Source organism: Heteronotia binoei, chromosome 9, assembly GCF_032191835.1.
Source record: "Heteronotia binoei isolate CCM8104 ecotype False Entrance Well chromosome 9, APGP_CSIRO_Hbin_v1, whole genome shotgun sequence".
Classification (NCBI taxonomy): Eukaryota; Metazoa; Chordata; class Lepidosauria; order Squamata; family Gekkonidae; genus Heteronotia; species Heteronotia binoei.
The window spans coordinates 54,704,887-54,726,645 of record NC_083231.1 but is presented as its reverse complement, the minus strand read 5'-3'; the positions used below and the strand labels follow the sequence as shown (position 1 = coordinate 54,726,645).

The following is a 21,759-nucleotide window of genomic DNA, read 5'->3' as shown; positions in this document are numbered from 1 at the left end:
TGCTGATTTTCACCTTTCAATCCCTAAATGCTTTGTGATGAAGGCATCTGAAGGACTGCCTGCTTCCATTATTGGCCTGCCCATTCGCTAAGATCTTCATCAGAAGTCCTGCTCCTGGAGCCCTGGCTTGCTGAATGGAGGCTGGTAGCTACCCGGCAAGGGCAGCACTGTGACTATAGAACAACATTTCCTAATTTGTTTTTTCTGGCACAGTCCGTTGATGAAAAACTATTAATGATGAAACTGTTTTGTTGCTATCTGCTGTAAAATTTGAAGATTTCATATTGACTTTTGCTATTAAATGAAATTGAGTGGAAAATACATAATCTGTTTGTTACAGCAAAGTTGTGCTTCGGTGAAGATTATTGCAATTGTTTTACTTTATTACTGTTTACAAACTATTACTTTGTTACAGTTTATTACTGTAATTTGAGTTATTACTGCTTTATTACTGTTTAGCTTTATCGTTTTGTAGTTTTGTTGTGTGATATTTTACTGTTCTGTTCTTTTGAGCTTTTGGGGACAAAAAAGCTCTATTGAGCTTTTGGGGAGCTTTTGATAATTTACTTTTTAATACATTGTTGTAGCTAAAATGTATTATTTTGTATTGTATTGTTTAATGGCATAAGTCTTGAAATTTTACAAATATGTAGGAGAAAAATGTTTTAAATCAAGAAATGAACAATAGTATAGACTTCCTATCAGAATTTTCATTGTGATGTCCCAGAGCCTGATATAAATCAGTTATATTTATATTTATTTATTATGGAATCAGATACTTCTGGACTACAACTCACATTTTCTACAGTAAAGCAAAAATGCTGTTACTGATTTATGGTTTGCTTAATTTACAGTTGACTCTAAGAGCCCTGTAGCGCAGTGTGTTAAAGCTGCAGTACTGCAGTCCTAAGCTCTGCTCATGACCTGAGTTCAATCCCTGGTGGAAGCTGGGTTTTCAGGTAGACGGCTCGAGGTTGACTCAGCCTTCCATCCTTCCAAGGTCGGTAAATTGAGTACCCAGCTTGCTGGGTGGAAAGCGTAGACGACTGGGGAAGGCAATGGCAAACCACCCCATAAAAAGTCTGCAGTGAAAATATTGTAAAAGCAACGTCACCCCAGAGTCAGAAACAACTGGTGCTTTCCTTTTCCTAGCCTGTTGTCATAGTAAAAATAATTTTGATTTATAGATAAGGAATAACCTCAGATTGAAATATATAATGCATTTAATTATATGCTTTCAGGGTTTTGTACTTGTGAAAAACTGAGAACATATACTAATAATTTGCTCTGGGATTTCCCATGATTAAGTCCCATAGCAATTTTCACTCCAGTCACCTGCAAACAACAGTGCTTAGTGCTTCTCATCTTCAAAATGTTGTTCATTCCAAGCCTTCTGCATGTTGAAAAGAAGTACAAGTACTATTAATATGAGTTTTATCTGTGAAGATACATTTTGCCTAGAACACATTTAACTCTGTCACCGAGCAAATTTAATTGCTACAGCTAAAGCACTGAGCTTGGTTTTCCTACTTTGAGATATTTGCAGCTACAGTTATTTAAATGAATGCTCAAAGATTAAAGCTTTTCAATAAACCCTTTTATTTAATTAACCATATCCAAGGAATTTGGGTTGGTGTGTTTTAATGATGTATACTGGAATAATATGATCTGGGTGAAAAACAGCAAGAGAGAAGAAAGGACACTTTTGTGTGTAGTCTTTGGGAATTAGAAGGAATTATACTCACATGTTTAAGATTTGGGGGCTTCTTATTGGACTATGACAAACTCTCCTTACGATCAAGGCAAAACAACAGGGAAGTGCATACCTTGAATAAAACCTTGTTGGTCTTAAAGGTGCCACTGGACTCAAACATCATTTAAGTTTAACTCTTGTTCTAAAATGTGGGTTGAAAATTTTTAATTGTGCCAGATCATTAATTATTTTGCTTCTCTGTAAGAACAACATGAAGCAAAGAATTGACCAGTAATGGAAGGACTGAGAAGAAATAGTTATCTTTTATTCCTGTTGTCTATCTTTTACTTCTGTTTACCTGTACCTTGCCATACTTCAGTGGTATTGGTTATGCACTGCCTCTTTAAGCGGCTATCCCAATAGGCCTCAGAACAAGCAGGAGAGTAGGAGGGACTCGGTGCTTCTCTTCTCTTCTCAGTCTTCTTGCTAGCAGCCTGCAGGAGTGCAGGATTTATTAAGAATCTGCAGAACCAAGCCTGAACAACCCTGATCTAGAGCTGTAGAAATAGCTTAGTTCATCTTTGCAGCTTCTGTGCAGTGCAGAACATTGGGACTGCATGATTGCAGGCCAGCTGCAGGGAGGAGCTTCTAAGCTTTTGGGAAGAAGCTTCTATGCTTTGGAATGCTCCCCATCCCCTCTTTTTCATAAAGATGCCTTTTTCTACCCAAAGGGTCACGTAACAGAGGCAGGATGAGCACTCCTTCCCCTAGTTCTCTTCTTGCCGCTGTGAAGAGAGGAAGTGCTTCTATCTTGTAGCTCTGTGGGGCCTCAGGATCAACAAAAAGAGGTTTTTTCCATAGAATATTTTGAGGAATTGCACCCTACAAATTAGTAACATGACTCTTTTTAAGAAATGCAGGGAGTGCAGAACAAAAATGGCACAGAATGATGATAATTCTTCTTGCCTCCTGTTTTTGGGAGAGGGCCACAATACAGCCATGTTCCCAGCTTGGAAATGTCTTACTCCTGAGGTATGCAGAGGGAAAACACCAAGTCAAAGCTACCCTTTGGGGGAAAGCCCTGAGCACTCCAGACCCCTGTGGAGAAAACCAGGCCCAAGATGGATAAGGGTGTGAGGGCACATTCGGTGACTTTGCTCACTTTGGCAGTACATATACTAAAATTGGAACGATACAGAGAAGATTAGCATGGCCCTGCGTCTGTCCTGATGGTCACTACCTCCTTGGAGCTGAGCTTCGACACCAAGACTCAACATTAAGGCTTCCATGCAACTGAAGACCCCCTTGCCATCAAGCAGGGCATTACAGTTCCCAGAGTCCTTGGAGGATGAAGTCTTCAACGTGCCTCCAAACAGGACGCTCATACCACAAGATAAGGGCAAACAGACCTACAACCACCTAATCAGTGGTCATCTCAGCAAAATTAATGGGATCTGTTACCGTTTATGATGCCACCAGTCAGTACTATGGACATCCCTGCAGGCTCCATACCCATGGCAACCTGCAAAAGAAACCACAATATCTGACAAGACCAACCGTTCCAATGCTACCTTGAAGCGGCTTCCCCACATCATGGTTCTGACCTAGAGGATGCATTCTACCAAATGCTTGAAGCATGCTCAAAAGAGCATGTTAAGGCTATCCCCTGATGATACAGTCACTGACCCATCAGCCCCTTCACCAAGGAAGGACTTGAAGCTCTGTTCAGAGCAATTAATCCAAATGGCAAAAGCCCTGCGTTTGGAGTTCAATGTGTTAGAACCACAACCTTCTTCCTCAGAGGTAGAGGGCATCTTGGGGTATTTCCCACCATCCAATCAGGGAGGCAGGAATTCTTTAAACTCTTCCTCTTCCTGTAAAGTGGGAACACCCCCTGCTCAGTTCCTTTCCTGCCTTGAAAAGGAGAGCAGCTCCTAGGATAGGTTTCTATTCCTAGAGCCTTTTTTCCTTGCTATTAAATAGCTTCCTCTTCCAATTTTCCTAGCTATCTCTTGTTTCCTTCTTTCTCTTGCATTCTACTATAAAAAAAGCACCTTACTTTCCTTTTTGGCTTCCTTCATTCCTCTTCTGCCTTTGCCTCCTTCCCTCTTCTCCCTCCTCCCCCCCTTAGGGAGGGAAACTCTGTCGCGGCGGCTTCCACATGAGGGATGAATTCTTGGAAGATGGCCCAAGCTCCGGCTCCCAGTTTGGGGCCGTGGGAGAGGGGCCCTCCGGAGCCGGCATGACCTATTGGCTTGCCACGGCTACCGGCAACATGCCCTTTAAGGACAGTCTTCACAAGCACGGGAGAAAGCAGCGGTGGTCCTCTCCGGCAGCAGAAGACCTTCCCCACCCCCAGTTTTCACCCAGGAATGCAGGAAACTATGTCTTAGAATTCAAAAAGCCTCCTCCACACTGTTTCTGATTTCGCAAGACGGATGTCATGTTCATCAACATTACAGCTCCAAAACTAGGTCTTTGTATGTCAAAGTCTTCAATCAGTTATGCAATCAAGCAATGCATTGCCGAGGCATATAGGGCCCAGAACCTTCCAGTTCCACAAGGGATTACTGCACAGTCCATCCACAGCACTGCGACCAATGCAGCATTTGCCAAGAATGCCTCTGTAGAAGAAGTTTGCAAGGCAGCTACCTGGTCCAGTAGATCAATGTTCATCTGCCATTACAAACTGAACTTGTACGCCTTGGCTGATGCTGCATTTGGAAGGAAAGTGCTGCAGCATGTAGTCTCAAAATAGGGCGATCCCTCCCTGTCTATCTCTACTGCTCTGGAAGAACCCAAAATGCCCTCTGCCTCTGAGGGAGAACGACCCTTGGCACTTACTGTGAGGGGTCCTTCTCCTCAGAGGAAAGGAGGGCATCTTGCCCACCCTTTTCTATCATCCTATCCTATCCTATCCATCTGCCATTGCTGAACTACTCTACATTTTTTCACTCTTTAACTCCTGCACTCTGTGCAAGAGCATCCTGAAGCCTATTAGAGTGTGGATGTATGCCCTTATGGTGATGGATCCGTTTCTTAGTTCAAGTTTTTTCTCGTGGTTATTATTGTTATTAGTAGACTTAGTGCATTGCTTCTTGGAGTCACCCGAACCGAGCAGGTGGTGTTCCCACTGCAAAGGAAGAGTTTAAAGAATTCCTGCCTCTCTGATTGGATGATGGGAAATACCCCAAGATGCCCTCCTTTCCTCTGCGGAGAAGGACCCCTCACAGTAAGTGCCAAGGGTCGTTCTGAACCTATAATGAAGGTCTTATACACCCCTGATATGGGTCCTGTTCCAGTCCCTTTACTGCAAGGGATTAGCCATATGGGCTAAATTGGCACCAGCATCATCAAGAAACTAGAAAACCTCTACAGTAGGGGTGTCAAACATGCGGCCTGGGGGCTGGATCAGGCCCACAAGCAAGTCTGCTTCCTTCTCCCTCTCTCTTGCTTCCTTCTGCATCACAGCTTGCTCAATTGCACAGGAGCTACTGAGCAAAGCCTCTGTTTTCTCCATTGGCTGAGGCTCCTCCCTTGGGGACAAGGGGGGAGGGGGAGCTTGCTTTGCCAGTCTCTCTCAATCGCACAGCAGAGCTACTGAGCCAAGCCTCTCTTCCTTCTATTGATTGAGGCTCCTCCCTCTCCTGGTCCCCTGGGGAGAGAGGGATAGAGCCAGAGCTTCCTTTGTCCAGTTCTCTGGATCCCATGGGAAAGATACAAAGAAAGTGCCTCTTTTTTTTTTAAGCACCTCTGTGTTCTTTATAAAGTTTGTATCTCCACTTCCTGGCATTACATTTTATGACACGTGTGGCCTGGCTCAATGAAGTCTCATTTATGTCAGATCTGGCCCTCATAAAAAATGAGTTCGACATCCCTGCTCTACAGGATTAGAGAGAAAGGCTATGACGTTCTATTTTGTCACCCTCAAGCCAACTGCATAGTATCAGGGGTCCTACCAGCCAAAGGAAGAGCTGGAAGCCACTCTTCCCCTCTAGACAAGGAAGGAAGGCAGCTTGAACTGATGAGGAGAAAGATCTATACCTTAGGGCTATGGGACTGAGGGTGACAGATTTTACAGCAGTCATGAGCCGCTATCAAATGCTGCTACAGGAAAAGATGTCTCAATCTGTTGATAAGCGGAGTGTAGCTGAAGTTCTCATTGCAGAGGGAGAAAAATTGGGAGCAGCAGAGGTCAGTGCTGCGAGACATGGAGCAGATTGTAATTACTAGGTCAGTGGCCTCTGGCATTATCATAAGGAGGTATTCATGGTTACATTCCTCAGCCCTCCCACTGAATATGACAGCAAAGGTAGAGGACCTCCCCTTCAAAGGTGGAGACATACTCAGTGACCAAACAAATGTAATTTTTGATAGAATTAGAAATAACAAGCTGATAACAAAATCCCTGGGTATAACCCACCACCCACCTACACCTTTCAAACAAAAGTACTTCCCAAGGCATACTCAGAGGTACCCAATCAAGACCTTACAGGTCACAGGGTTACATATACCAATTACCTCCACCCCTATAACAGGGCTTCTGACCACCTTACACCAAGAGACACGGTAGGCAAAGGGGAAGGAATTCCCCACCAGTCTTCTAGGGACCAGCACTCTAGGCTTCATCAGCCTCACTAGATTTAGAATGTTGGTTTTTGGACAAGTTGTCCAAGTTCTTTTACAGATGGTGCCAAATTACTGTTGATGGCTGGGTATTGTGCATATTGGAATTTGAATCAGTGCCTCCACTTCGTCATACAGCCCAGTCTTGCAAAACATCCCTTTTCCTAACACAGGAGATCTCCTCCCTTTTAGCCAAAGGAGCAATTAAAAAGCAGCTCCTAATGCTCAATCAAAGGGTTTCTCTTTTAGATATTTTGCCATTGACAAAAAAAGGTGGAGTTAAGAGGCCCGTTTTAGACCTAAGGTTCCTGAATAAACACCTGACGATACCTAAGTTCAGGATGTTGTCCATACACAGGAGGTGATATCTGTGTGGTCTGCCACACTAGTTCTGAAAGATGCATATTTCCACATCTCAATACAGGAGAGTAGCAGAAAGTAATTGAGGGCTGATTACAGATTGGCACTTTGGGTCAACTCAGAGACGCCTCTGAAGTCGACCCAAAAAATCTGTGCAGACGGCAACATATGCTGCCCATCCTCCTCCCATCCTCAACCCGTCCTCCAGGCTCCTGCAACTGGCTCAAAAAGCTACCACTTTCAAAGTGGTAGCAAGTATTTGAGCCGGCCGTCAGTCGCCTCTGGGCCGTATGGACGGGGAAGGGTGCATGTGAGGCAATTTGGCAATGTGGAACTGCCAAGCTGCCCCAAGCTGTTCCTTTTTTTTTAAATGAAACCAATTAGAGCGCTGGTGTGCTTGTACCCCAAGGGAAAACAAAGGGAATCCGGCTTCTAGGGCGCCTTACTGTGTGGAGGCAGCCAGCCGCCTCACAGATGGGATGCAGCTGTGTCACCAGGGACCGCCTGGAGGCTCCAGGACTGCTCTTTTTGCGCCATCCCAATTCGGGACACCTCCCAGCCACCCCAGAATGCCCATCTGGTATCAGCCGAGATTTACCTATTTGAGTACCATTTATGAGTACCTTTGAGCTTGCAACCACCCCTAGAGTATTTACTAAATGCATAACAGATGTAATAGCTCATCTGAAGTCACAAGGTTGTACAATGGACCCTTACTGAATGGTTGGCTCTTTGTTGATGACTCACCATAAAGGCTAACTGAGAGCTTAAAATTGGCACTAAATAGCATCCATTCACTTGGCTTCTTGGTAAACTGGGAGAAATCTTGGCTATCTCCTGTTCAGTCAAGTTGTCTTCACTGGGGCCTCACTAGACTCCCAGAAGGAATATTTGCAGCTTAACAGGGTTACCTTAACTACGGATGCTTATTATGGAATTTCTTTCTAATAGATACAAGTCAGCCAAAAATACAAAAACTGCTAGGTTACATGGCTTCTACCACTGCAGTAGTCTTACATGCTTACTTATGCATGAGGCCATTAAAAATTGGTCCATAAGGAGCCTCAGCGGCTGCTCAGATCCTCACTGGAGAAAGTTATTGATTCCATGAGCCATTGTAAGGTCTCGTAATATGGCTAGTAGGTTTGCCATTTCTGCTGAAATTCTTTCAGTGGTCTTCTTTTTATATTAGTTAATTTTGCCATTGTTGCATATTTAGCTAGACCCCCTCCCCCAGATGTCTATTGTAGGCCAGTCTTCTGTCTTCCATTTCATTGCAAATGTTACTCTGGCAGCTATCAACAGAATTTTGTGAAATTCTGTGTGTATTGTCTGGCAGGATTGCTAATAGCATAGTCTGGTTTCATCAGGAGTTTTACATCAGTGGCAGAAACATCTAAATTGTATCTTTACAGATATGAATTGCCAGGAATATGTGGATTAAACTTTGTTCTGAAAAATTCACTCGGTGGTGGGGGTATAGCATCTCTGAGAAGTGACCCACAGGTATGTTATTTGTTTGCTATTTTCATATTGCACCATTCTTTTAAACCAGTTGTAGTTGGGTTCACCACTCATGTCTGCTGAAATATTAATTCCATAGAATCATGGAGTTGGAAGGTACCTCTGAGGTCATCTAGTCCAACCCCCTGCACATTGCAGAAACTTGACAAATACCTTCACAAATACCTTCACACATACTTCCCCATTGTCACCAGCTTCATGCCCAGAAGATGGCAAAAACCTTCTGGAGAAAAGTTGCTTTTTCAGGATTCCAGAGGTATCTACATGAACCATGCCTGATACTGCATAGGTTTATGAATTAAGATGTTTTGATAAGCAGAGTAGCCCACTGGTACAGCAACAACAAATAATCAAAAAAAGCTCATATGAACATACTATATTTCCTCACTTACTACAGTTCATATAGTGGTATCCCTGAGAGTCTATGTAGCAGCCAGCTGTTCAACAGAGAGAAAACTAGGTTGAATCTTTGGAGCGATGGCAAGAAGAAAGCAGACAACCACAGCCATACCTATCTTTATGGAAAGTATATAAACAAGTGACCACAGATAGTACCTGATTCTTTAGAAGTTAGTTTTCTGTCCTACCTGCTTGTACCCAAAGCTTCAATTGGCCAGATGTCCAAATTTAAAGGAAAATGTTTCTCTTGTTTTAAATGAGAAAGTCAGAAGAGCATTTACACCATCATCTTGAAATAGGTTCTTTTGCATGTTATATGGTTCTGTCTGTTCCAGACAAGCTAACTTCCATGTAAATGTGAAGACTGGACTTTAAAAAGATTTAGCTAACTACATCTGTACCTTCTTCTTTCTGACAGTCTGTGCATGTTTCATCATGCAAGCAGTTTCTATTACACGCTCTGTTGTAATCATTAATTTGCATAAACTACACAGCTCCCTAAATAATTTATGGGGAAGTAAATCCTCACTGACATGTTGACTAGTTTGAACACAAAACTCAGTTACTCTCTTGCTCCCAGATAGTTCTCCAGATTTCCAGGCAGTTCATAAAGAGGCAATCCCAGAATGAACTTACGAACTCTGTCCAGAAGTTAACAAACATTTTTGACCTCTTTTTCTGCTGGAAGCTTTCCATCTCAGCATGTGGCATTAAATAACCAAATAAAATGCACACAGAGAGGGAAGTCTAGCCTCTGATTCAGAAATGGCTTAGTACAGAGGTGGCCAAACTGTGGCTCAAGAGCCACATGTGACTCTTTCACACATATTGTGTGGCTCTCAAAACCCCACTACTCCACCGGCCAACTTGGAGAATGCATTTAAAGTTTCTTTCTTCCACATCTCCCTTCCCCCATCTATTTTCCTTCCTTCTGGCTATCAAACTCTGACATTCATGTCTTGCAGCTCTCAAACATCTGACATTTATTCTATGTGGCTCTTACATTAAACAAGTTTTGCCAGCCCTGGCTTAGTACAATGTAAGACATAACTGTTCAAAGCAAGGAAGGGGGAATGTGGAAACAAAAACCTGTGCATGTGAATCTATCAGTGCACTTATTGTTAATGATGCAGATTTATTCTGGGAGAAGTATGTGGGGAGAGGAGTAAACTGTCTGAAAATGAGATGACATTTGTTGTTTTAAGCAATGCTTATGTATTTTAATTTTTTTTTAACAGGGCAAAGCATTTGGACAGATGCTGCTGGACTTCCAGATAAAAAATGTTCCAAATTTAAAATCTTTGATAGAATAACAATCTTGACCTCATTTAATTTTGAAACCACTTTAAGCAAATATTAGTTTAAAATAACGTATTGAGTCAGAAAATGAAGAAACCGTTAAAATGGTGATTATCATGCAAAGGCTTAACTAGCTTGTAATGCAAAGATAAGACAATGTTCTGAGTAATGCCAGATTTGTTTTGTAGATGACTGGTATTTCCTGTCTAGTGTTTTGGATTAAGAGTCTATTTATTTCCTGTGAAAAAGTAATTAAGCAATAAATAACAGATTATGATCATTCAAAACAATAATCACTGTTCCTAAATAAAAAGCTGCCTTTCCTTCTGCACTGATTTCTGGCATTGCAGTAAGACTAATATGACAATGTATAAATTGACAATATGGAATGTTTCTCTATTAGATCATCTCTTTTGCTGACAGATTCAGCCTTATGAGATCTGATAGCTGTTATGTTCTCCGTATTTTGTAGCTCTAGTAACCCAAAGTTTACTGTCTTTTAATTTGCCTTCATTCTTCTGAGAGTGCTCTACAGCTGACAAAATACTGCATTTTTTGTTCCTATAATTGTCCATGATATTGGAAAGTGGATCACCAGTGATGGAATTGCAGATTTCAAGCTACGTGTATTGTTTTAAATTTTGTGTCTGGAATGTATGTGTCATTCTAGAGCTACTTTAGGTTTTCATATCTGTGGTCCCAAATAGCCAATTGTGTTTATCATTATATATGTATTCAGTAAATGTACTTCATGATAATGGTTTGATGGTATATAGTCAATGAAAAAGCATTCTACGGTGTTTTGTGCTGTTCCTAGAATAGAAGAAATCTAAGAACCTCCCATTTACATTGGAAGAGGGAGTTCAGGACTTAACAAGAAGTCAAATAGGCAACAAGAACAAGGGTAGATCAGACCATATGGGTTGTGGTGGAATATGCCTGTTCTGGCCTGCAGACTCTATGCCACCCTGCCCTCCTAGGTTTTTCTCAACACCTGGAGACGCTTTTCTTCCACTCTCAGCCCACCACCACCACTTAACCTTCATAAGGAATTACCCACTGGGTGGGTCAGGACTCGCAGCTTCCTTTCTGAGTTCTGAGGCATTGCCTCTTTGTCTTCTGCTGCCCAGTACCTGGTCACCACTGGGACAATTTACTGCCTTACGTGCCCCTGGAGGAATAGCCGCTTGCTAACTGTCTGCCTCCCCCTCCCCCATGCTTCTTTTAAAATAGTGTGTCTGAGATAGTGAAGGTCTATGTGGTTCAGAGAACCACTGCCAGCATCAAAAGTTATAATTTATTAAAGACAAAATTTTCACAACACCAGACTGAGCAAGAGATCCAAAAGAAAAGGGTCAAATACAAATCCTCTGATTCTCTCTCTTTACATGCCCTATCAGATGTTAGAATATAGGACAGGATCTTTAGCTTAGCAGTTCTAGATCTCTGCAGAGTTTTGTTTACTTTGAAGATCTCTCTGGCTCTTTCAGTAAGCACATGGTCAATGGCTGCCTTCCTAGTGGATAGGTCTGTCTGCTGTCATGGACTCAGCACTCAAGGAAAAGAGAGCACCTTCCTGCTGCAAGGAATTTTCATCATCTGTTTTTCCACCCACTGACCAGGTGACTTCCTGGAGATCTCCAGGACATTTCCTTCCTGGAGTCCCTCTAGGATTTCATTCTTCCAAATCTCTGTTCCCTGCTAGGAGGAAGAGGGAGATCTTAACCCACCCATTATCTCTCCTGCTCGGTCTATTAGCACTTGTACAAAGGTGGACTGAGGTGGAAAGCAATTGCACTGACTTCCTTCCTTTGCCTGTTCTCTGCCGAGGGTGGGTGGGGGGTTTAAAATGCACAGTGGAGGTTTTGCTAATTTCAAACCTCCTAGGAAAAAATAGATTCTCCGGTGGTCTGGACAGTGGGTCGGTCCGACTACTGGGTATAGGCTCCTCCTCCTCGTCACAGGGTCGGGTGCTCCAATCGATCCAGAGGGGGAGTGGCCTATACCACCCAGGACGCGCCAGTTCTTCTCCCGGCCCTGCACGAAGCAGGACGGTTTTTCTCCAGGCGCTTGCTGAGAAGCGCAGAAGATCTGGATTACTGAAACAAAACAGACCGGAAGCGTTGGGATCGGTCCCAACAACACCGGTGGCGGCAGTCTGCAGGGTCTACTCACAAGTAGACCTTGAGCGAACGGCAGACGCCCGCAGCGCTTCGTTCCCTCGCAGTCGCGATTGGAACCAAGCCGGAAGGAAAGAGAGGCGGCAAGCGCAGAGGCAGCGCGGTAAGCCGCCCTACAGCAACAGGGCTGCGCGCGAGTCCACGGGGCTTCAGATGGGTCCCCAGGCTGCCCGCGTTGTCTCTCCTTCGGATTGCCTAGTCGTATAGGCTTGGCAAAGGAGTGAGAGAGAGAGGCCTCTGAGGGGGTTTGTTCCTGACTGGAAGGCAAGATACCAAAAGGCCCAATAGAGGGCGCAACGGAGACATTCTGTCTTCCATTCTGAGCCTTTTCCCGCTTCTTTTTTAGTTGCTTTTGCCTTTCCTTCCCTTATAGGGACGTGAGAAGCTACAAAATGGTGGCTAGCTCACACAGCAACTCACACAGCGAATGTGATCTACCTCTTCTGTCTGGGGCTCTGACTCCTCAACAGGAGGCTCAGAATCTTGACCTCACAGGAGAGGATGCCAAGTCAAATTTAGTCCTTTGGCTTAAGAAAGAGCTGCTAAAAGAGTTGGGACAGGACCTTCGTCAGCAGCTGGACTCCCCTGCTTCCCTACAACCAAAAAAGGATGGAGGGAAAAGGGGCAGAGATACTAGTCCCAGTGACACTATGGAAGGACGCTCTAAGATCAAGCCTCCTTTGGGTTTGGATTCCCCCCTCTTGAGCTCAGCTGAGGAATCAGAAAACTCTGAGCAGTCAGGTAAGGAGGAGGGTGAACTGTCAGACAAGGAGGAGCAGACTGACACTGTTCAATCTAGGCTCTTTCCTTCTGAATACTATTCAAAATTGCTTCCCAAAGTACTGAGGACCCTCAACTTTGTACCCACTCCTAAAGAAAATGAGGAGTTGGATCCTGATCTCCCCACAGGTTCAGGGGAGATGATGCCAAAATTGAGCAGTGCTCAGACAGGGGTTCCTTTGCCTGCGGCCTTTTTTGCCTTAGTCAAAGCGGAATGGGAACGTCCGACTAAGCCTAAAGCAAACCAACAGGTTCTCTCCAAACTTTATTCGCTTATTCCACAGGCTACTAAGAGATTAAAGTTACCAACAGTGGATGACCCTGTAACTAGCCTGATTTCCAATTCGGTCCTTCCTATGGATGCAGATGGTTTACCCAGGGATCCATGCGATAGGAGGGTTGAGCAGGCCTTACGCAAAGAGTTTGAAGCGACATCTTGGGCCATCAAGGCAGCCACTACGTCTTCATTGTTTGCCAGAGCAATGTGCACGTGGTCTAATAACTTGGCAGCAGCAGACAGTGGAGCTCCTAAGGAGTTCAAGGACGAGTTAAAAAAGATTGCTTTATCCGCTGCCTTCGTGGCAGATAGTTCATTAGACACCATGCAACTGGCGGCCAGGGCCATGGCATGTGGGGTAGCTGCCAGACGCAACATTTGGTTGCGTAATTGGGAGGTAGACACTGCAGCCCAAGCCAGGGTGGCAGCGGTGCCTTTTAAAGGAGCCTTGTTGTTCGGGGAGGGTCTAGATAGATACCTCATTGAGAACAAGGATAAAAAGAAGGTTTTACCTTCCAAGAGTAAAGAGTCGAAACAGAGGAAGTCCTTTCCTTCCTTTCGAGATTCGAAGAAACCATCCAGACCAGGTTCCTTTCGTCCCTTCAGAGGCAAGTGGCAGCAGAAGGGGCGTGATCCCAAACCATACTACTCTGGGAAGGCAGATCAGGGTTCCAAAAATCCCTCCAAGAAAGGAGGATCCCAGTGACTATGCCTCTCACCAGCCGACAAACAAAATAGGGGGTCGTCCTCCCCTTTTCACAGACATTTGGAATCAGTCAATTCAGGACAAGTGGGTTCTAGAAGTAGTAGAACAAGGTTACGCCTTGGAATTCCACTCTCTTCCCCCCAACCATTTTCGAGGGGTTCCCCGGAAAAAAGATTTATCTGCTCTCAGAGCAATGTTGTCGGCCATTCAGCACTTGGTGAATATAGGGGCAGTGGAGGCCGTCCCGGTACTTCAACAGGGTTTGGGAGTCTATTTGGTGATATTTTTAGTTCCCAAAAAGAACGGGGAGTTCAGAACCATTCTGGATCTGAAATGGCTCAACAAGTTCATCCTGACAAAATATTTCAAGATGGAGACACTACGGTCAGTATTGCTAGCCATTCAGCCTCAGGATTTTCTGGCTTCCTTGGATCTGTCAGAGGCCTACTTGCATGTTCCCATTCGGGAATCACACAGAAGTTTTCTACGTTTCTCCTACGGGGGGAAGCATTTTCAATATCGAGCCCTGCCGTTTGGTCTGAAGTCTGCACCCCGGGTATTCACAAAAATTCTGGTGACCCTGGTGGCGGAGCTGAGATTGCGGGGTATGGCCCTATTTCCTTCCCTGGACGACATTCTGGTGAAGGCAGGGTCCCACCAGCAATGCCTGGAGGGCATGCAGCAGACAGTGACCATGTTGCGCTCTCACGGCTTCGTGGTGAACCTAGAGAAGAGCAATCTGCTTCCCTCTCAGATACTAGTGCATCTGGGAGTGGAAATAAATACAAAGGTGGACAGAGTCTTCTTAACCCCAGAGAGACGGGAGAAGTTTTGCCTCCTTCTGCAAGGGGTGTTACAGCAACCGAAGGTGCCAGTCATGAAGTTAGCACAAGTCTTAGGGATGATGGTATCCTTTCAGGATCTACTGTCTTGGGCCAGATTCCACACTCATCCCCTACAATTTTTTCTGCGGCCTTTTCAGGAGATTATAAGGAACAAAATTCCCAAACTGGTGACACTACCGTTAGAGGTGACGTCCCAGTTACAGTGGTGGTTGAACCCGGGTCTTTTCAGTCCAGGTTACCCGCTTCGCGAACCTCAGAGGGTTTGCATGACTACAGATGCCAGTTTATGGGGTTGGGGGGCTCACTCACAGGATCAAATGATCCAGGGTCAGTGGGAGCCTCACGAGATGAAGCGCAGTATCAACTTCCTGGAACTCAGGGCGATCCGGTTAGGGTTGCAGGCAGTTCTGAGGGGTCACCATGTCCTGGTGAAAACGGACAACTCAACCGCCAAAGCATATGTAAATCGACAGGGAGGAACCAGGGTGAAATCACTTCATGCCGAAGCGAAGGTTCTCTTCGAGTGGGCCGAAGTCAATCTCCTGTCAATCAAAGCGGTGCATGTTCCAGGGAAGGACAATCTGCTAGCGGATTGGCTCAGCAGACGCTGGCTGGACCAAACAGAGTGGATGTTACACAGGGACACCTTCCGTCTAATAGTGGACAGGTACGGACCTGTGTCGGTGGACTTGTTTGCCACGGCAGAAAATTGCCAAGTGGACAGGTTCTTTGCCAAGGTCAGAGACACAAGGGCAGAAGGAACCGATGCCCTCAGCGCTGCAGGGCCGACAGGACTAGTGTAGGCCTTTCCGCCCCTTCCTCTATTACCCAGGGTGTTACAGAGGGTGGTGGAACTAAAGGCGGAGATGGTGTTGGTGGCTCCCTTCTGGCCGAGACGGTCATGGTTCCAGGAGCTCCTGAGGTTGTCTATTCAGCCTCCTTGGCGGCTGCCAGGGAGGGACGACCTTCTGACACAGGGCAGCATGTCTCATCCTCAACCAGACATGTTGCAATTGACAGTTTGGAAGTTGAGCGGTTACAGCTCAAGGAACTAGGTTGTAGCACCAGAGTGGTGGACACTATGTTAGCATCGCGTAAGTGTTCTACTAATAGGATATACAATACCACCTGGAAGGTTTTTGCTTCGTGGTCTACCTTACGGGGGTGGGATCCGATGACGGTGAAGGTAAATGGTATTCTAGGTTTTCTTCAGGAAGGGGCAGACAAGGGGCTTTCTACCAGCACGCTACAGCGTCAGGTGACGGCCATATCGTCTATACAGGGGGTGCGGGGACGTAAGTCCTTGTCAGCGCATCCGCACATTAAACGGTTCCTGAAGGGTGTTGCTCTCCTTAAGCCCCCACAGGTACATAGATTCCCCTCGTGGAAGTTGAATATAGTACTAACTGCGTTGTGTGGGCGTCCCTTCGAACCTATGGCTTCCTGTGGACTGAAGGAACTGACTCTAAAAACAATTTTTCTAGTGGGTATCACTACAGCACGGAGAGTGTCTGAGTTAAGGGCCCTGTCGGTCGACTAGGAGCTTTGTGTTTTCCATAATGAAAGGGTGGTGCTGAGGCCAGACCCATCTTTCATTCCTAAAGTTAATTCTGTCTTTCATAGGTCCCAGGAGTTGGTTCTTCCAAATTTTTGTCCCAACCCCCAGTCTCCCAAGGAAAGGGAGCTGCACTGTTTAGACGTTAGGAGGGCACTTAGTTTTTACATTGATCGCACAAAAGACTGGAGGAAGTCTGATGCATTGTTTGTTTCATTTAGCAAGTAGTCGCAGGGACGACAGGTCTCCACTTCCTCCCTTAGCAGGTGGCTACGGGAGCGTATTGTTTTGGCTTACAAGGCCCAAGGTCAAACCCCTCCAGATGGGATCACGCCCCATTCTCTAAGGGGTGCTGCAACATCAGCTGTGTACCGGTCCTTTCCGTCCTTAGAAGCTGTGCGTAAGGCAGCGACTTGGAAATCGGTACATACCTTTACCAGGCACTATAAAGTGGATAAATGGGCTTCAGCGGAGGCGGCCTTTGAGAGGCGTGTGCTGCAGCATGCACTCTAAACAGGGAAGCCGGTCCCGCCCGGGGATGTTCAGCTTTGTTACGTCCCAGTAGTCGGACCGACCCACTGTCCAGACCACCGGAGAACGGAAGATTAGTAACACTTACCGTGAAGCTTCCTTCTCGGTGGACTGGCAGTGGGTCGGTCCGGCCCGCTCGTTAAAGGTTGAGTGGCTTCCTGAGTTTTGGAGATGGATCCTGGAGCAATGGTGCTTTCCCTGTGGGGAGGATGTTACCTTTGCTTTGCTTAACAGTGACTTTCTTTCAATCTGCCATTTGTATGGTGTGTTGAACTGTAATAAACTAATCTTCTCATTTATTCGTCTCTGTACGTGAATGGGGAGGTGGTGAAAATTTTTATTATTAGGGGGATGCGGCTTGGATACAACTGGCGCGTCCTGGGTGGTATAGGCCACTCCCCCTCCGGATCGATTGGAGCACCCGACCCTGTGACGAGGAGGAGGAGCCTATACCCAGTAGTCGGACCGACCCACTGCCAGTCCACCGAGAAGAAAGCTTCACGGTAAGTGATACCAATCTTCCGTTTCTTCACATGGGTATCTAGAAGTATGGTTCTAACGCTTCTCATGGGACAATAAAGCCTCATTCATATCTACATGCATGAGAGAAAGACAGTGGCCTTATGCATAATGACTGGGATTCATAGAGCTATTTTCGGCATTCCAACAGTATACTCCTTGAATTTTTGTTTGAAGAGCAGATGCCATGCCTTGCCATACACAGTTTTTGAAAATGTTTTTCAGCTTCAGATAGAGGTTGGGTAGGTGATTGGGGCACTGCAGTCTTGAAACTCACTAGTGGCACCAGCTGCAGGGTTTGGGGGAAAAGCTAACAAACATGAAGATCAAAATCGGTGGTTTTGTAAGTTAAGTTTTTGCCTCTAGATTAGCAGATATGAAGACAGACCCTGACAGATATCATACAGGAAGATGGAGATGTACAATTTTATTGCCTCTTCTCTTGTGAAAGTTACACTGTTTATTTTCTTTAGTCTCTGTGCATTTTAATCATATCCTATGAGGCAGCAATCTGTTTGCAACATTACATAGTCACAGAACAGAAGCTGGGTCTTGCAGGACAAGACAGTTTGCTGAAAAATTTCTTTTGATAACAAATCCCATTCTAGATGGATTTTGTTCTGTTTTCCCTTTCAGTTATAGGACTTGTGGACTGTTCAGTTGTCAGAGTAGCAGGTTATTTAACAAGCATGAGTCAGTTTGATCTCCATGGATAATCTGAAAAAGCAGCTAATGTTCTAAGGACAGTCTGTGTGTGTGTTCAAGTCATATTTGGGGAAAGCATTCATTGTTATCTGTGACATGGACAGGACCTTTGCTTCCCCACTGGTGGACTCCTTGATGGCACTTGGGGTTTTTGGCCACTGTGTGACACAGAGCGTTGGACTGGATGGGCCATTGGCCTGATCCAACATGGCTTTTCTTATGTTCATATTTACAACACAAGCAAAAAATGGAAAGGGTGTTCATCAAAGCAGAACAACTGGACTAAACTCCCCTTGGTGGATTCCCGCCCCCCCCCCCCCAAAAAAGCAGGATATCCACTGGTTGCTGCAGTGCAAGAAATGTCTGTATGGAAGGATGTTTAATGATTCTCTTGCTGGCCTCCTTCTATTCTCACAATTGCCCTTTTCCAGGTTGACTATCCTCCTGCAAAGGGAGAAGATACAAGTATCCCTACTCTTTCACATGCAGTGAGAAAGAAAAATTGCTTTAATGAAAAAGATAAGAACCTTCTATTCATGATTTCAGTCCTCCACAACAGCTTTACTTTAAAAATAGTCATGAAACTGACACTGAACTTAGACCAATTTCGCACAAGGCTTGTTCTGGGTGGAGAGCCCTGTTGCTTCCGGGGCTTCTCCCCATTTTCGCACAAGTTGCCTCAGAGTTGCGAGTTGGTACAGGGCTCTTCCGCAGCAAGCAGGATCCTCTTCTAAGCGGTTTCTGCTTGCTGTGCGGGAACGGTGCACCAACTCGCAGCTCTGGGGCAACTTGTGCGAAAACGGAGAGAAGTGCCAGGATCAAAAGAGCTCTCCATTCAGAAAAACAGGTTTCCTACCTGTAACTGATGATCTTCGAGTGGTCATCTGTGCAGTCACACTGATGGGAGTAGGCACCAGCGCCGATCTCGATCGGTAAACTTCAAAGCTGCGGATTTCCACGGCACCGCCCCAGTGCGCATGCCCAGAAGCCCCCACTGCGCATGCCCACTGGGACGGTAGCGGACATCCCACCAGTTCCTTCTGGCCACTGCGTTAGCCCCACAGAGGGACCGTCAGCAGCGGGGAAGGCGGGCGGGTAGTGTGACTGCACAGATGACCACTCAAACATTATCAGTTACAGGGACTTACTGTTTGGGTTTTGGACAGTGCTGCAGCTCCCTACTAGGGGATTTTTTTCTCTCTGTTCAGGGTATAAAAGACCCCTCTGGGGGGGTCTATGCCCATTAGTCTTAGTTAAAGGCTAATCCAAGACGACGTCAAACACCTTTTGCTGTTGATTTCGGTTTGGGGAAGGTGGGGAACTGCCTTCAGATCTTGAAGTCCGGCTACAGGGGGATACGTCTGCCATTGTCTGCAGAGGATTAAAAGTCATTAATTTGACATAAGCCTGTCAGAATCCAGACACTTAAGAACTGACTTATGACTGCAAGATAACAGATAACAGAAAGCCGGAGTGACGAGAGAATTTCTGTTTAAGGTACTTTGGTCTGAATTCCTACTCCAAGAGTCCTTGGACTTTATCTAAACGTTGTGTGGATTATAAACAGTTGGAGTTGAAGCGTAATTGAATAAAGATAATTACCTGTCGGGTTTGAACTTTGAAAGTAAAAAGGTTTTAGCAGAACTTGAAAGAAAAAGGAATCTGTTATAACTGTCTGTGGTTTGCGGTTGATGACGTGGGATGCTTCTTGCTGTGTTTTCACTCCTACAAGCTGGAATTTATAAATAAACTAAGCTGAATTAAGGCATAATTGAAAGAAAATTCAGCCTGCAAAAACTGGACGTTGTTAGTTCAATAGCCTCAAAAGAAACTGGAGAAAAGGAAAAGTTGTTTTGAATTCTTGTGGCTTGTGGGTTGTGGCTGAGGAAGAAGACTATCTCAAAGGCTGCGAGACTAGACGTGAGAACGGAGTAACCTGCACCAGGAAGTAAAAGGGACTGACCAATCAAACAAGTCTGTAAGGATTACAAAAGCTGTGACATTTGAACCAGGAAGGAATTAAGACCAAGATCAAGAAGGACCCATATAGGAACTGAATTTAACCATAGAGAAATAACGATTGCCATTTTAAAAGGGAGAAAAACTGTTAAATTTGTTAAAAATCAATATCTCTGCCTAGGAAGCTAGGAGGAAAGTGAAATTAGTCTTATTTGAAAAAGCATGTTCTAAGCTATTGGACTGGGTGGTGAACTTTAATTGGAAAACTTTTTAAGAGTTGGTGACTTTTTTTATGTCAGAAGGGAGAGTAACACGGGCAAGGGCTCACTCATTTGACAAAATGCAATCTCAATTTGACGCTCTGGAAGCGAGAATGTTAAAAGCTATGGACAAAATGCAATTGGCAATGAAAAAAGAATTTTAAAAGGAAGTTGGAAATCTTAGAAAAGATATTGAGGGTTTTAAAGAGGAGGTTAAAAACAGAGTGAAAGAGGTAGAGGAAAAAGTGGATACACATGCCTCTATCTTGTTAAAACTCCAAGAGAAGGTCACAATACATGATTGTAAGTTGATGGAAACACAAGTTCGTCTGAGAGGAATACCTGGAAAGGAGGAGGCAGATTTAATGGGATATATGGTGAATACTATCACTGAATATTTAGAGGAAGACCCTAACAAATTTTGAAGCATGTTGGATGGTGCCTATAGAGTCAACTCAGCATATGCAAAGGATAAAAGCCTTCCAAGAGACATTGTTATAAGACTAAGATCAAAAGACCTGGCAGGAAAAATTTTGAACAAAGGTTTCCAAAAAGCTTGGATCATAGAAGGGAGCAAAATTAAAATAATGAAAGAGTTACCAAGACAAGTGATCAATGACAGAAAGAAATACAAGAAGTTAACGGACCAACTGGGTGCAGAGGGTACAAGATATAGATGGATAATACCCGAAGGTCTTGGTTTTGAACAACATGGAAAAAGGATTACAATAAGGAGTGAACAAGAGATGTATAGCCTTTTTGAAGAGAACAAAGAATCAGCATCATAATGGAGTACAAACTATTATCTTGGAATATAAATGGACTAAATTCACCACAGAAAAGAACATTTCATTGGATTAAAAAACAAAAATGTAACATAATTTGTCTACAGGAAGTTCATATACAATGCAAAGATTGTAAATTTTTATGGAACAGAAATTTGGGGTTAGAATTTTTTTCATTAGCAGAACAAAAGAAAAGGGGGGTAGTCTTTTATATTAAAGAACAACTTGAACCAAAACTAATATTTAAAGACCACGGAGTTGGGTTTGGGGTGGACGTACAGGAACTCCGCCAAGGTTTCTTGGATCCGGTACATATGGTCCAGCCTGCGTGAGGATACAGGCGTGGATGCTGGCTTGTCCCAAGATGACTTGGCAGTCTGCAGCAGCACATTCGTGAGGGGCAGAGCTACGGCCGTGGAAGTGTCCTGTTGGACAATGTCGAAAACAGTGTCCGTCACCATCGGCTGCGGCTGCACCGTGGGGAGTGAAAGAGTTTGGGCCATCCTTCTGATGAAGTCGCCATAAGACTTGAGGTCTTCCGAGGGCGAGATAGGCTGCTCCTCAGATGTCTTCAACAGAGGGGAAGGTTCACCATTGGAAGATGCCTCTCTATCAGGCGAGGAACCGTCGAAGGACCTCGGTGACGCCCCTGGGGAGTCGGAGAGCTCAGACTGACGCTGTAGTCATGGAGACTTCTGCATCTCCACTGCAGTCGACGCCTTCACCGAAGGGATGCGCTGTTTGGGCTCTTTCTGG

At 44.9% G+C, this 21,759-nt stretch overlaps 1 protein-coding gene and 1 pseudogene across 1 annotated transcript in view; both read left to right on the top strand.

Moving 5' to 3' along the window:
- Positions 1 to 10,229, top strand: part of LOC132577122 (uncharacterized) — an 87,687-nt gene extending 77,458 nt beyond the window's left edge. Inside the window, exons 19-20 of the mRNA XM_060246617.1 lie at positions 8,095 to 8,185; positions 9,841 to 10,229. Of these exons, the coding sequence (XP_060102600.1) occupies positions 8,095 to 8,185; positions 9,841 to 9,915 (166 nt within the window). The 3' untranslated portion in view covers positions 9,916 to 10,229. The remainder of the gene's footprint in view (positions 1 to 8,094; positions 8,186 to 9,840) is intronic.
- LOC132577689 (U6 spliceosomal RNA) lies at positions 2,848 to 2,909 on the top strand (annotated as a pseudogene).
- Positions 10,230 to 21,759: the final 11,530 nt, after the last annotated feature.